This window comes from Astatotilapia calliptera, chromosome 7 (genome assembly GCF_964374335.1).
Source record: "Astatotilapia calliptera chromosome 7, fAstCal68.1, whole genome shotgun sequence".
NCBI classification, from domain to species: domain Eukaryota; kingdom Metazoa; phylum Chordata; class Actinopteri; order Cichliformes; family Cichlidae; genus Astatotilapia; species Astatotilapia calliptera.
The window spans coordinates 42497579-42512812 of NC_137428.1; the positions used below are offsets into that span (position 1 = coordinate 42497579).

A 15234-nucleotide genomic window follows, 5' to 3' on the forward strand; every position below is an offset into this window, starting at 1 on the left:
TTAAAATAACATTTGAATTAAAGGAACAAACAGGTACAAAGAGCCCCAGGAGGATGTAGTCACAAGATTCTTTCAGGGATGTCTTTAAAAAGAACGGTTCCTCACCCCAGGCAGTGACAAAATGACTTGGGCGTTGTGGTCCCATATCATTGTCCAGAAGTCCTTTATGGTGACAGGCAAGGGTTTCTGGGTAATGATGAACTCCTTGGTGTGCCTGTAACCCTGGAGGAACATGTCAGCCACACTTACTGACCTCATTACTTGAAACGGTGGCTGTTACTGATGAATTATATACACATACACACAGAGTCATATATATATATATATATATGACTTACTGCGATATATGATGCATTAATGTAGTCTGATGTTTCCCCTGCTGTTGTCGGCAAATGCACTCGTGACCTCTCAACTGCAATATGAGATAGAACATGTTTGTGCAGACAGATGTTTTTGTGTATGTGCAGTATTTTCAGCTGCAACTGACGAGTGTGTCAGACTCACTGGGTATCACCGAGCAGTTCCTGTTCTTGTTGTGGTTGCAGTCCTGCAGAGCTGTGGAATAGTCACAGTGCTTCAGATTGGTGTAACAAACCATCTGTGGAAAACATCAAAAACCTGTAAACAACTGTAAACAACTAAAAAAACCCATCTTTCATTAAAAGATGTCTGATAATAAGTATGATAATAGTTTATGATAATATGAAGACTGCCTGAGACTGTGTCTGTCTCAATGAAACATATTGAGAGTAAGGCTTACCTTGAACTGTTTGTCCATCCCTGTTCCTCCATCAGGCCCTGGGGTCATCAGCTTGTCCACGTACGTATGCAGTTGAGCCACTGCCACCTCTGTCTCACCAGACAAGATGGCTTCCACCAGGGCATTGTGGATAAAAACATACTGTTCCTGCAGAAAGAAAAAAAACAGGACGTTTAAATTTGTCATTGAAACTTTTTTAACAGCCTCATAACAGGAGACTGAGCCAGGTAGGAAGTTTAAAATGTTAAACATTGAACTCTATTCATTTGAACATTAAAAAAATCTTACTGTCTAATAAAGGAGATGTGGAGTTTGACAGTCTGATGCAGATGAATGTCAAATTAGTCCGATTAATTAAGGTCTTTTTGGTGAGTGGTCTTTGTTCTAGTAGCCACAATTCCAGTAATGTAAAGACACTCAGACATACAATCATTTCATACATTTTCTGAATCACCAAATTAATACCCAGACATTCCTGTCACGATGTAACACATAGTTTGTGCCTCATTTAGTGTTTTTTATATGTGCAGTTTAACGAGCTGCACATATAAAACATCATCTCACCAATAAATCTATAATACACTTAAAATGTGCTTTAAATAAATGAATCAGTGAAAATGTGACACTTGCAGCATATTTTAAAATTAAACTCTAAAATAAACTTCTCCCAACAGCTTTAATTTTTATTCCTCCAGTTGCAGACTCGGTTTGAGAGGACAAATTTGACCTCTTTTCAGCAAGTACAGACTCGCTGTCCTGTTAGGATCAGATAAATTGTTGTAAAATGTTTGCTGATTGTTTGTTGTTTTGGCATTATTCCCTGTTGAAGCAAACAAACTGCTGATGGCATCTTCTGTTGTTCTATGTTGCTGAACTTTTCTTGGGAGTGGGGGGCAGCACCTTGTGTTATATCTAGGTTATCTCTAGGCTTTGGATTTTGTCCTGTTTGAGGCCAAAAAGCATCACAGACTTATTTTCAGTGTGGCTTCAGCATGTGCACATGCTAATCTTATAGCAGGGGCTTAGAACAGCGAGGCAAAGTTGTCGCAGGAGCAGCATAATTTATTTCCCTATTTTTCTGTTTATTTGTCCTAAATTTATACCTGATACAGTTCTAGCCATGAAATAGAAACTGACAAACCATCATAACCTTAGTGGGCCTTAGAAATGGGAGATGGAATTAAACAAGATGGCTGTCAGAAAATAACAAGTCACAAAAATTCAAAGTTGATTATTTCTGGGACTTCGGGATCAGGACGAACTTTTGTGAAAAAAAAGGTTGTTAATGCATTCTAGTTCTGCCTGCCAGTGAAAAATATAGATAGAAACTAAAACTGTATTCGTGAGAAGAATATTCTGTTCAGTGCTATATTTAACAAGATCTCTAGCAATCATTTCAATTTATTTTATTAATTCTACACAGAATCAAAATATGGTTGAAAGAAAGGTCTACAGTTGTGGTCAGGGGTTTATATACACTCATTATGGGAATGAATGTAGAGGGTGTATACAACAGTGATCAAAATGACTGTAACCCCTCTATATCATACTGCTACACTACATTACTAAAAGTAATCATTCACTCATCCAGACCATTGAATTCAGGTGGCCACCAGGATATCAAATCAGACACCTCTGTTAGACTGCTTCTACAAAAATTTGTGAAAGAATGGGCCAGTCTGAGGCACTGAAGTGAATTTCAGTATGCTACCGTGACAGGATTCCACCTGTGCAACAAGTCCAGTTGGGAAATGTCCTCACTACTACGGTTCACAAAGTGGAGGAGACTGGGCATGACAGCAACTCAGCCTTGAAGTAGTAGGCCGCTAAAGCCACAGAGCAGGGTCAGCGGATGCTGAAGTGGATAGTGTGTAACGTCTTCAGCAGTTAATGGCTACAGACCTTCAAACCACATGTGCCTTCAGATTAGCTCAAGAACAGTGCATAAAGAGCTTCATGGGGTGGGTTTCCATCGCCGAGCAGCTGCATCTAAGCGGCGTAATGCAGTGAAAAGTGATGAATCATGGTTGTATCATGGTTCTCCGTCTGACAGCCCGATGGATGAGTCTGTCAAGTGTAATGTTTGGTGGATATGGGGTTACTTTTAAGGAGTTGGGCTCAACCCCTTAGTTCCAGTGAAAGGCACCGCTAATGCTTCAGCATACCATGGCATGGGTTTGCTTGAAGAAAAATCTAAGTATTGCCAGTGAGGTTCTCGTTTTTTATTTTTTTAATCTTCTGGGCTGCATCTGTGTTTGGTTCCAATTTAATGTCAGTTGTTCCAGTCTGGGTGCACAGATCAATGACACTGAACTTGCCATGTAGAGACTCAGGATTTACCATCCACAAAGAAGTCATTATTATTAGTAGTATTATTATTAATGGTAGTAAATGGATGGTGTGTTGACTGGCTATAGGTGTGGGTGTGTATGGACAGGAATGAGGGTGACCTCTGTCTGCACCAGGCATTTCCTCTGAGTTTGAATGTGTTTAAGGAAGCCCATGATGTTGACGGAGCCCTCATTTTGGATCTGCGTCAGCATGCTGTCCAGGACAATGTATGTGCCCGTGCGGCCAACACCAGCACTGCGCGGCAAAGAGAATATTAGAGTTAAGAATATATATTCAGCTGCCAATGAAAATGAGATTTTTAACTCTTTCTGGCAGTTCCCACCTGCAGTGAACCATCAGTGGCCCCATGTCATCTGTCCTGGCTCTGGACGACTTGCGGATGAAGCAGAGGAACGGCAGAGCTAAGTCTGGAACGCCAGTGTCAGGCCACTGGGTGTAATGATACTGTGTCACAGTCCGCTCATTAGCCCCCTCCTTGGCCCGCCCCTTCTGAGAACTCTGCAGGTGGACAAGAACAAAGCAGTCAGTAACAGGAAGATACCAACAGTGACTCACTGACATCACTCGAGTTGTGAAATTCTAACTTGTGCCATCCATGGATGGATCTACTGCGGTACTGCCACCCTAAAATAATTTCTTGCCACTCCTACTTGGCCTAGTTACAATTAACATGAAAATCTAAATATATTGTATGTAGTGCAGTCTCTCTACTCTCTTCTCTTTCCCCTCACCCCAACTGGTTCCCATTAAGGGAACTCCTTTCTAATATTTTAGGGTCTTTATTTCTCTTGAAGTGATCATCTTTGCAAATTAGAGCTATAAAAAAGAAAATGAAGTGAAATTCTGTCATTACACAGGATACTTAAGGGTGACTGCTACAGGCTGACCTTTTTTACCTGGATTTTTCTGATGGTGAAGGTTCTCTGGGTGTAGTAGGCGAGGACTTTAGTGCTCTTCACAGTCACAAGAAAGCTGCCGTACTCCTCCTGCACCTCTAGTGGCCAGTACTGATCATATATTCTCTAAGACACAGTAAACACATGCATATAATGCTAAAAGAAATGTGATGGAAAAGATTCTTCTTTGGTTGATCGATATTTATAAAAGAGTACTGTAAAAGTGTAAAAAATATATTTTTTAAAACTACAGAATCATTTCTTTCTTTACTGACCAACATGAGTGAACACAAGTTCACTCTGTGTGTGTCATCAGATTATGTTCATATATATTTCAACTCAAAAATATAAATGTAATTTCAGAAACTATGACGAGACACTTACGCATCCTTTCTCCACCAGGTTGCTGATCAAGACGATGATGCAGATGTTCTGCTCCCATATCATCCTCCAGAAGTCCTCAATGCTCGACCTCACAGGCCCCTGAGCAGCAATGTACAACCGTGGCTTCTTAAAACCCTGAGAAACACAAAGTGCTGACATGATCTTTGGCAAATCAGAATGTCACAGGTGTATGTGCAAGATGTACTAAGTACAAGATGGGAAATTTGTTCTGCTGACTTTGTTGTGTTCATGTACTTTTACATTGCAATGTGAAAAACAATGAGATAATAAAAAGATTGTCCATTAGAGTTTTTGCTCTGAATGCTTAAACACCACATTGATAGCTATTTCAAGTATAGTTGCACCATTCCTTTATGAATCTGGATTTATTATTACTAATAAATAACTTTAGGTGAAGGCCAACCAACCAAAACGTATTACAATATTAGAAATCAAAAATAGGCAAAAAAGAATTTACGATTTAAAACACTCGTGAATATTGTGTTTTACATCTGATTGCCTCAAGGCCTTATAACATCCTCCAGTTAACTGATTATCTGCAGAGGAACGGTTCATTTGAAGAATTTCAGTCAGGATTCAGAATCACAGAAGAGAAACCGCACTACTAAAGGTTACTAACGACCTCTTATGGCCTCTGACAGTGAGCTTACACACTGTCAGACTCCTGCTAGACTTCAGTGCAGCATTTGATAACACTTAGCACAATATTTTACTACAGACTTTTTAATTAATTAAATTTTAAAGAAATTGCACTACAGTGGTTTAAGTTATATCTATCCAGGTTGTTCATGCAAATGTTGAGTCTTCTTTTTGTCAAGGACCAATTCTATTGACATTATACATTTAAATAATAGGCAATATTATTAGAATAAATAACATACAATATGCAGATGATAGCCAACTTTATCTATCCATGAAGCCAGATGATTCACATCATGTAGTTAAACTCAGGCATGTCTTTTGAATTTCCTCCTTCTAAAATGGAGACGAATATGTAGATGACTTGCCTTGGCCTTCAGTAACACTTTCAGAAACCTTAGGAGTCATTTTTGATCAGGATATTTCAAAGCTCATATTAAATCAATATTTAGGATTTGTGCAATATCTCTAAAATTAGAAACACGTCTACAAGAGATGGTAGTTCAGGAATACCAGCATATTTTCATTTACTCCTGGTGTGTTCAGTCTAATACGAGTTCAACCTGTTTCACTAGAATTTGTAGCTTTTTTATGATAAAGTTTTTCTTGTTGTAGTTGATTTTTAAAAACAAAATGTGCTCAAAAATATTTTCTCCTCAAAGTCCACTTGGAGCTTCCTATTTGTTCTCCTGTTGAAAATGAAGCATTTAAATGCACTTCACAGTCAATCTAAATCCCACAACTCAAATTTACTAGATTTTTTTTACTACTGAGAAAGGGCCCAAGAAAGCTCCTGTATAGGTGCTCAAATTGGAGACTAAATTGCCAAATCAAACAAAACGTGTGTGTGTATGTGTGTGTATATATGTGTGTGTGTGTGTGTGTGTTTTTAACAAAAATGTCAAGATGGCAGAATTCTGGTGATTTGTTTAGTTAAGGCCAGCCTACGAAAGACTGTCACGTGTTCTCAGGAGAGAGCGCTGTTCAATCACTCCATTTAATAGTTTGATAACCTTCAGTTGACTGACAGCATGAAGTTGTCGTCAATGCGCCAAAAGCAGACAAAAGTAGGAGCTGTAGAGATTCTCAATGTGCTTTTACCAACTCTAACCTGTATGCCGGCTCTCCAGAGAGGCCATGACTGCAGAGAGGTCTTTTTGTGTCGCTTCTGCTTTTCACAAAACAACAAGATGTTGGAAATAAGGTTTTATTGGTGCCGTTACTAGCATAATAGAGAGCTTCGCAGGTCCCCTCTCGTGAATAGGTTTAGAAATATGCAGCAGGGAGACTTGACTTGGTTTTGGAAGACTAGAGGGAAGTGTTGAGTGGCTCTGGGAATAAAAATACCCTCAGACTATTTGTTTGAGAGGCTGAATAAACAGAAATGAGCTTCAGAGTGAGGATGAAGGCCTCAGTTTGTATGTAGCTTATTAAAATGTTTTCCTTACATCCACGTAGCTTGCGTTAATGTAATCCATTGCTTTTCCTTTTTTGTTGGCCAATAGTGAGAGGTGTACCTGGGTATCATCATCTGACAGGCAAAGACAGACACACACAGACAGTAAAGATAAAAAATTAGATGAATTCATTTTACATTAGATAAAGACATGTAAGCAAATTTGACATCTTCCATATAAATTGGATATTAAATATAATTTTGAAATTTAAAACGCTTCAGGGCATGACGAGACATTCTCCTTCAGCATCGACTGATAGAGTGTAGAATTTATGACTATCAATTACATTCTGGTCCTGAACTCTTCGGGGTGTAATCCTGGAGGAAAGTCCTGAAATGGGCCAGTTACTCTAGATCCTCTACTGTACTTTACTTTTGACAAAAATAAACATATAGTGCTGTTAAAAACTATTTCCTCCCTACCAAGTTTCTTTTTTTTTTTGCTCATCTGTCACACTTAAACGTAAACATATTTTAATACAGAACCTACCAAACAGCAAATGCAGTTTTTAAATCATGATTTTATTTATTAAGGGAAAAATATACCCAAAACTACCTGGTCCAATGTGAAAAACTAATTGCTGCCTAAACCTGACTTGTTAGGGTTTTGAGCCATTCAGAGGTGGTATGTTTCAGACACTGTGCTGGGGTCCCAAAGCCTTTAACTCTTTCTGGACTAATTCATGTCACTGACTTTGTTTCTCAACTGTTTATTTACATTATGGCATGATGTGTTGCTTTCTGGGATCTTTTAACCTTTTACTCTGTCTCTGTTCTACTTAAGCTATTTCTTTTTTTTCCCTTTTATTGAAGTTTGAAATTACATGTTATTTTAAATTTATTTAACAATTTTGGTCACTTGTGACTCCAAATAAAAAAGACAGCAATCACAAAAATGCTCAAATCAAAGATTAAAACAGTGAGAAAAAGGTTCACAGAACAGAGTGATGTCATGGTGTGTGCCCATCTTTTATATACATGTTTTTATACTCTGAGCGCTGAGTGCATTTTATTTCTTTCTTCTTTTTATGTGGATGGATTACTCATTTACATATACAAAACCAAAATTTGTAGCTTAATGCTTTATCTTAGTCCCGTGTGTTGATAAGGCTACAGAAGATTTTTATTAATTCATTGGTTGATTTTAGGCTTCTTAATCAACTAATTACTGTGGCTCTGAACTGAAAACCCAGTTGCTGTCTTGACTCTTCAGGAATGAACAAGCAGCCACAGCTGAAAGTGCAGCAAATGAAGAAGAATTAAATCTCCGGACCAGCATCTGGATATAAACGTGTAACAAATGCACCAGTATTCATTCTTTTTTTTTTGGTGGATAAAGAAGTTATATTTTTTATTGTTCCAAATTAAATCTTGATGTTTTGGCTGCATAAAAAACTGCAATACTGCGTATGAAATACTTCGCCTACATATTCAACTTAAAAAGGAAAAAAACTGGAATGATAGAATAGAAATTGGACACTACAAACTTCCAGTTTGAGCCTGCACTCTAGCTTTCCTTTTTTCTTTTTGACTTTTTAAATTTAATCGCTTTACACAAATCATGGTCACAAAACAAAATGAAAACGTTGCGATTATACATAAAAAAATAAAGCACAGTTAAAAAAAGAAAAAAAAAGAACCCCCCTCCCTCCCCACCCGAGGTTCATGTAAAGAGAAACAAAACAAACAGATAATGTACGTCACACATCTGGAAAATACGTTTTTATATAGTCAATAAATGGGTTCCAAGTCGCAGATAATTTTTGTTGTGATGAGAGAACTCTGTGTCTAAGTTTTTCCAGTGGTAAAAAGAAAAGCACCTCCTTTAACCATTGTATATATGAAGGAGCCTTATCAGACTTCCAGTGGAATAGAATGAGTCTAAGGGCAAGCAATGTAGCAAATGCTATGGCATTTTCCTGAGATGTACTAATTTCGTATTGAGGCCAAAAATGCCAATGCGGAAATCAAGCACTAAATTTTGCGCACTGATGTGAGATAATACTTTGAATATATTTACCCAGTATTTGTCCAGGTTAGGACAAGACCACATCATGTGACCCTCATTTGCTGGACTATGTCCACACCTGGGACAGGCAGGATTGGCTTCTGGGAAATTTTTAAAAGCCTCTCTCTTGTATAATGAAGACGATGAAGAATTTTAAACTGAATTAAACCATGGCGAATGCAAAGGGAGGAGGTATGTATATGATTCAAGCAAGATCTCCACTCATCATCAGATAAATCCACTCCAATGTCTTTTACCCAATTATTTTTAGTTTTTTCCCAAGTAATAGGCCTTAAGCTCTATATCAGTTTGCATATGACAGAGATTCGCCTTTTGCCAAAACGATCTATTTCCAAAATAGTATCCACTTGATTTTTAGGAGGTAAGTAGGGGAATGAAGGAAACAATGTTTTTACTACTTAAGCTATTTCTTGATTCAACATGTCTGGTAGTAATCAGGCCTAGGCATGGCTATTGAAGTTGAACTCAGTTTTAAAAAAATACGTGTTGATCATAGTTAAGTCAAGATTTAACAAGAAGGGACAACTACTTTTTTCACATAGAGCCAGGTAGGTTAAGTAGATTTTTTTCTCTAATAAATGAAACTATCAATTAAAAACTGCATTTTGTGACTACTAATCCTTATAGTTTTGTTCAGTGTGTCATAAACAGTAGCACTGTGGGACTAGTCTCAGTGATGGAAGAATCTATATGTGGTGCTCTGTTGAGTATTGTGGCCACACATACCTTACCATGTATTTATGTGTACCTGTTAATGAAAAGAACTTCGGCTGAAAAACAATATTTTAAAACCTCAACTCAACAGAAACATTAATTTGCATCTGATAAACACTAGCAGAGCACACAGACTCAGCAAAATCTTAACAATTAATATCCTAAAATACCTAACATAATCATAACTATGCTATGCCTTTTATCCATCTTATTTGTGATTAAGAGATGAAAATAAGTCCTTTAGTAAAAGTTAGAAATCTGAAACTGTTCTGAATCTTGAACATGAAGCACATCACACTGTCTGAACCTGTACTTACAGGTCGAATTGTTGCTGTGTCTGTTTTCAGTCTTGCTGTCTGGATGATTTGCGTTGTCAGTAGACATCACTATGTCCACAGTGCACATATGTGCCTCCTAGAAACATGCACACACAGAGCAAAGCTTAGAGTCTTCAAAGATAACTTAAAGTCTCAGTAAATGTATCATAAGTGAGTACAATTGCACACTGGCAGATTTCAATTTACATTCCACACAATGTAAAATAAACTTGTGATAGAAAGCGCCTTTCGACTCAAAACCACTTACCACACGCCTGTTGCAATAGCTGCGGATCAGACCATCAAGGATAAACATTGCATCAGATTCCCTCTTAAGATACACTTTACTGCCAAAAGTATTCATTCACCCATCCAAACATTAAATTCAGGTGTTGAATCACTTCCAAGGCAACAGGTGTACAAAATAAAGCATCTAGGCATACAGACTGCTTCTACAAAAATTTGTGAAAGAATGGGTCACGCTCAGGAGCTCAGTGAATTTCAGCGTGGTACTGTGATAGTCCTGACCTCAACTAGACAGAATACTTTTGGGATGAATTAGAGCAGAGTCTTCTCATCCAACATCAGTGTTTGACCTCACAAATGTGCTTCTGGAAGCATGGTCAAAAATGACTATAAACATACTGCTAAACCTTGTAGGAAGCCTTACCAAAAAGACCTGAAGCTTTTTTAGCTGCAAAAAGGTGGGCCAATATCATATTCAACTCTACAGATTAATAATGGGATGTCACTCATATGCGTGTGAGGGCAGACGAGTGGATACTTTTGCCAATATAGTGTATGTATTTTAAAACTTCATACAACTAGTTTTCCAAAACAGTTCATGGTTAAAAGAAAAGATTTTGAGATTTTAACAGATTTCCAACAGATTTTGGTTGGATTTCTTGAAACTAGAAATGACCTTTATGCACACATTTTACTCTTTGTAATAACCCTGCGGCTCACATAATGCAGTCATGCCTTCCTCTACTGCTGCCACAGAGTAAACGTGCTTTACTGATACTATGACAAGGAAACAGCGTGCAATACAAGACAGATACACATCTGGTGGTATGCAACAACATGAATAAATGCCAGGGGCTTACCTCGTAACTGGGCTTCAGTTTCTAAGGTTGAGGGCGAATCAGCAGCAGACAAGCAGGACAATTCCGTAACAAAAACCAAAGAAGTGCAAAAGGGCAAATTACAATTACAAATTACAGATCCACATAGCTTTATGTCACAGTACAACTCCTGCAAACATGAAGGAGAAATCACATCAAACTGTTTGTAAATATTTTCCCATCAGCATTTTGATTTGTTAGGGTTAACCCATATCACACTTTTGATGTTGCACAATAGGATGTGCCTCAAAGCAACTTCACGAACTGTCAGTATGACGGTTGCCCAAATGTTTTCTGTATTCATTTATTTATTCATTCCCAATGGACAAGTTGACAGATGAGGTTAGGCAGGATTCTGATGATGTTTATAGACGACATTGTGATCTGTAGTGAGTAGAGAGTAAAACTGGTCTGTGGGCCACTCTTGCTTGCATTGTTGTTGGTCAGTCAGTTAGCCACTGAGTACAGTGAAAAAGCCCTTTCCCCCTCTGTCCCCAGTAGTGTACATGGATGGACACATTTGAGAGGACCATAAAACCAGCTTAACACCACTCACACAACTACTCAAACATAAAACTTTTAAAATTCCATCAATCTTCTGCTTATCAAATCCAAACTGAGCTCAACAACAAGGTCCTGGGTTTGAATCCACCCTATGAAAGCGGTCTTTCTGTGCTATAACTATTGCACCACTGTAAAATTGTATTATATAATTGAATCTTTGTCATACCTCAAACTCTCGTTTGAAGCTTTGAGTGTGGTGAAGTTCAGCAACATGCTTGACAAAGTCCTTCACTGGAAAAGCCCTGTGCTCACCTAGGAAACAAAACCCCCACAAAACAACAATGACAAAAGACAAAACAAAACAAAACAAAAAACTAACAAATGTTCCAAATAACAATTTTTTGTCCATTATGTAATACAAAAAAGAAAGTTTCTGGACTTCTTGGTTGTGATAATAACACATTTAACTAAATAAACAGGTATGCAGTGCATCCAGAAAGTATGCACTACAGCTTTTATACAAAACCTATTAAATTAATTTTAAACTCAAAATTCAACATAATTTCAAATTCTTGTAACTTTATTAAAAGTAAATGATGAAAACAATGTGAATGTGAACATAATACATCCGGCTATGAATATAGCCTTTGGTCAATACCTTGTTGAAGCACCTTTGGCAGTAATTACTACCTTAATTATTTATGAGTATGTCACTACAAGCTTGGCACACCTATTTTAGGCAGTGAATACTGGGTGCACTCTCAGCAATGGCACTAAAATTAGTTGTGTTTCAGGGCTTGATGGCCTACTGACCACCACAGTGAAGGTCACAGTACAGGTCCTTTTTTCCCCAGAAGGTTCTTCCTCATACACACATGCATTGACATTATGACTATGGAGGATGAATTCATGGAACAGAGCCCTGTGAATGTTGGAAAAGGCAACATGCATGTTGGAACCTTTAAATGAAAAATGGTGAAAACTGTTGGGTTAGATCCTGCACATTGTACATGTAATAAAATACAATGACATTTGGCTTTCAATTCGGAAGTTTAAAACAGAAGTTAAAGTTTCCCTCTTTGTGCAAACTTAAGATCACGGAGTAAACACCAAGTCTCAGGAAAAAAGAGACGAGTATTTTTGAACTAAATCTAGAAAAAAACAACAACAAGGTTATTGATAATGTATTTAAATATTTGAATACAATGCATAACCCCTCCGTGAATCTGTTGAGGGGTTTGTGTGTCCCAGGAATGCCAGGGGCTATGTTGTCAGAGGGCTTTTGTGCTCTGGTAGGGTCTCCCATGGCAAACTGGTCCTGGATGAAGGACCAGGCAAAGAGCGATTCAAAAGACACCTATTCACAGAAACCTAGGGAACAGTCCATCATCCCGGAGCCCCAGTATAGATATACTGGGCCCCGCCCTGGAACCAATCCTGGGGAGGGTGAACGAAGGCAAGTGCCTAGTGGTGTCTGGCCTTTGCCCATGGGGGCCGGCAGGGCACAGCCCGAAGAAGGGCCATAGGGGTCGCATGCAATGTGTGCTGGGTGGTGGCCAAGGGTGGAGACCTTGGTGGACTGATCCCTGGCTACCAAAACTAGCGAATGGGACATAGAATGTCACCTCTGTGGTGCACAAGAAACCTAACACAGTGTGTGAGTCCATCGATTAGCCGAACCTTGGATCCAGCAGGAACAATGCGGTTTTTGGCTTGGTCGTAGAACACTGGACCAGCTCTTTACCCTAGCAAGGATACCTGAGGGTGCATGAGAGTTTATTCAACCCGTCTACATGTGTTTTGTGGATTTGGAGAAGGCATTTGACCGTGTCCCTCTAAGTATTCTGTGGGTGGTGCTTTGGAAGTGTGGGGTGTGTAGCCTGTTGCTATGAGCTATTCGATCCTTCTGACTCGTTCCCAGTGGGAGTTGCCCTTTGTGATTCAGTTCTTAATTTTTATGGACAGAATTTCGGAAGCCGAAGTGTCGGAAGGCTTCCACTTGGGTGGTGTCAGAATCTCGTCTCTGCTTTTCACAGATGATATGGTTCTGTTGGCTTCATCTGGTGGTGGCTTTCAGCTCGCACTGGAGTGTGGTTTGCAGATAAGTGTGAAGCAGTGGGAATGAGAATCAGTACCTCCAAGTCTATTTAAGTTTCTCAGGCATCTTGTTCACGAGTGAGGGGAGAAGGGAACAGAGGACTGGCAGACAGACTGGTGCTGCGGCTGCAGTGATGTGGACACTGTACCAGTTCATTGTGATGAAGAGAGACCTGAGCGTAAAAGCGAAGCTCTCAATTTACTGGTCGTTCTACCTCCCTACCCTCACATATGGTCATGAGCTTTGGGTAGTGACCGAAGAATGGGACTGCGGATACAAGAAACGGAAATGTGCTTTCTCTAAGGGTTGCTGGCTTCTCTCTAAGATAGCGTTCAGCCATCTGGGAAAGGGCCCAGAGTAGAGGCAGTTGAGGGGGCATGGGCATGGCATGGGAGGTGTTCCAGGCATGTCCCAGGAAACACTGGAGAGATCATAGCTCTCAGCTGGCCTGGGAGTGCCTTGGTGTTCCCCCAGGGAGCTGGAGGAGGTGGCTAGGGAGAGGGAGGTCTGGGCTTCTTTGCTTAGGCTCCAGATAAGTGGAAAAAATGGATGGATGAATGGATGAATGTAATGTATGAAGTTGTTACATTGAGAACAAACAAATACTATAAATACCTTGGAGTACACATTGACAATAAACTGGACTGGGCTAAAAACACCACAGCACTTTACAGGAAGGGCCAGAGTCGTCTCTATTTTTTGAGGCGACTGAGGTCCTTCAACATCTGCCAGAAAATGCTCAGGATTTTCTACGAGTCTGTTGTGGCCAGTGCGATCCTCTATGCTGTTGCATGCTGGGGGAGCAGATGCCAACAGACTCAATAAACTAATCCGTAAGGCCAGCAATGTTGTGGGGATGGAGCTGGACTCCCTCAAGGTGGTGTCGGGGAGGCGGATGCTGTCCAAGATAAAGACAATGTTGGATAACACCTCCCACCCACTCCATGACATGTTGGTCAGTCACAGGAGCTCGTTCAGTGAGAGACTGAGATTACCGAAAAGCACCACTGAACGACACAGGAAATCTTTCCTGCCTGTGGCCATCTCCCTGTACAACGCATCCACTTAACACACTGTTTGCTGCTACAACTACACATGTTTCTTTTCCAACTATTTATCTATGAGTGACTTATGTATGTATGTATGTATATATATGTATATATTGTACTATTCTTAGTTAGTGTATTGTCTGTCTTGTCTTAATGTTGGTTTATAATGGAGCACTGTAACAAAAAATAATTTCCCCCAGGGATCAATAAAGTATTCTGATTCTGATTCTGATATTTTAGACAAGTGAGAACTTTACAGCAAAATGAGGACAGCTCCATAAACTAATGACATTTTGGTAAATTAGCATCTTTACACTGTTGGCTGGAAAATTTAGAAACAAAACATTTTTTGAAATTAAGGACCTGTTTTTCGTGCAAAGTGAAGAGATTTATTGACAACTTGGGGTGTTTGTTAAATTTCTGGAAAGGATATTTAAGAAAAATTGAGAGTATAATATTGTTTTTGAAATTAAGGCAATTTTTCTAGTATGTAAGTCCTCAAATGGCTTATGTTACGTTGTTAAGATGTTAATTTTGGGTTTTAACTTCATGTCAATGTAATATGTCACACAGATACACACAAAACGATGTGTGCATGTTACCAGATATAGCAGTGTCTGGTGCTGTGATGACTCTGGTTGAGCAGCTGTCATGGATGTAAAAGTGAGCCGACTGGAAACACAACCTGCAGAAAAACAAACACTTCCTTTAGACGACAATCAACATTGCACTGATAGGCAGGAAATGCTTTTTGCTTTCATGTAATTTAGCATTAGCCCAGATTTTAGAAAATACAAAATAATCTCCCCATGACACCAGTAAATAAGATGTTAATAGGTTTGTAAACAGATGACAGCACCTCTGTACTGTCTCGGACAGACATGGGCATCA

General features: G+C 39.2%; 1 protein-coding gene across 6 annotated transcripts in view; it reads right to left on the reverse strand.

Annotated features, from left to right (window-relative positions):
- Positions 1-15234, reverse strand: part of ptprz1a (protein tyrosine phosphatase receptor type Z1a) — a 93405-nt gene that overhangs the window by 7819 nt on the left and 70352 nt on the right. For 4 of the 6 annotated variants that reach the window (XM_080303726.1, XM_026174886.2, XM_026174885.2 and 1 more), the window contains 13 exons: positions 14946-15028; positions 11423-11508; positions 10675-10695; positions 9569-9665; positions 6501-6583; positions 4393-4527; positions 4000-4134; positions 3435-3610; positions 3211-3346; positions 761-907; positions 505-598; positions 339-412; positions 106-222 (listed from right to left, as the gene is read on the reverse strand). In XM_080303726.1, coding sequence (XP_080159852.1) covers positions 106-222; positions 339-412; positions 505-598; positions 761-907; positions 3211-3346; positions 3435-3610; positions 4000-4134; positions 4393-4527; positions 6501-6583; positions 9569-9665; positions 10675-10695; positions 11423-11508; positions 14946-15028 — 1384 coding nt within the window. Of the gene's footprint in view, positions 1-105; positions 223-338; positions 413-504; positions 599-760; positions 908-3210; positions 3347-3434; positions 3611-3999; positions 4135-4392; positions 4528-6500; positions 6584-9568; positions 9666-10674; positions 10696-11422; positions 11509-14945; positions 15029-15234 lie in introns of those variants that run through there. The other 2 variants (XM_080303725.1, XR_013910032.1) reach the window with 2 other exon arrangements.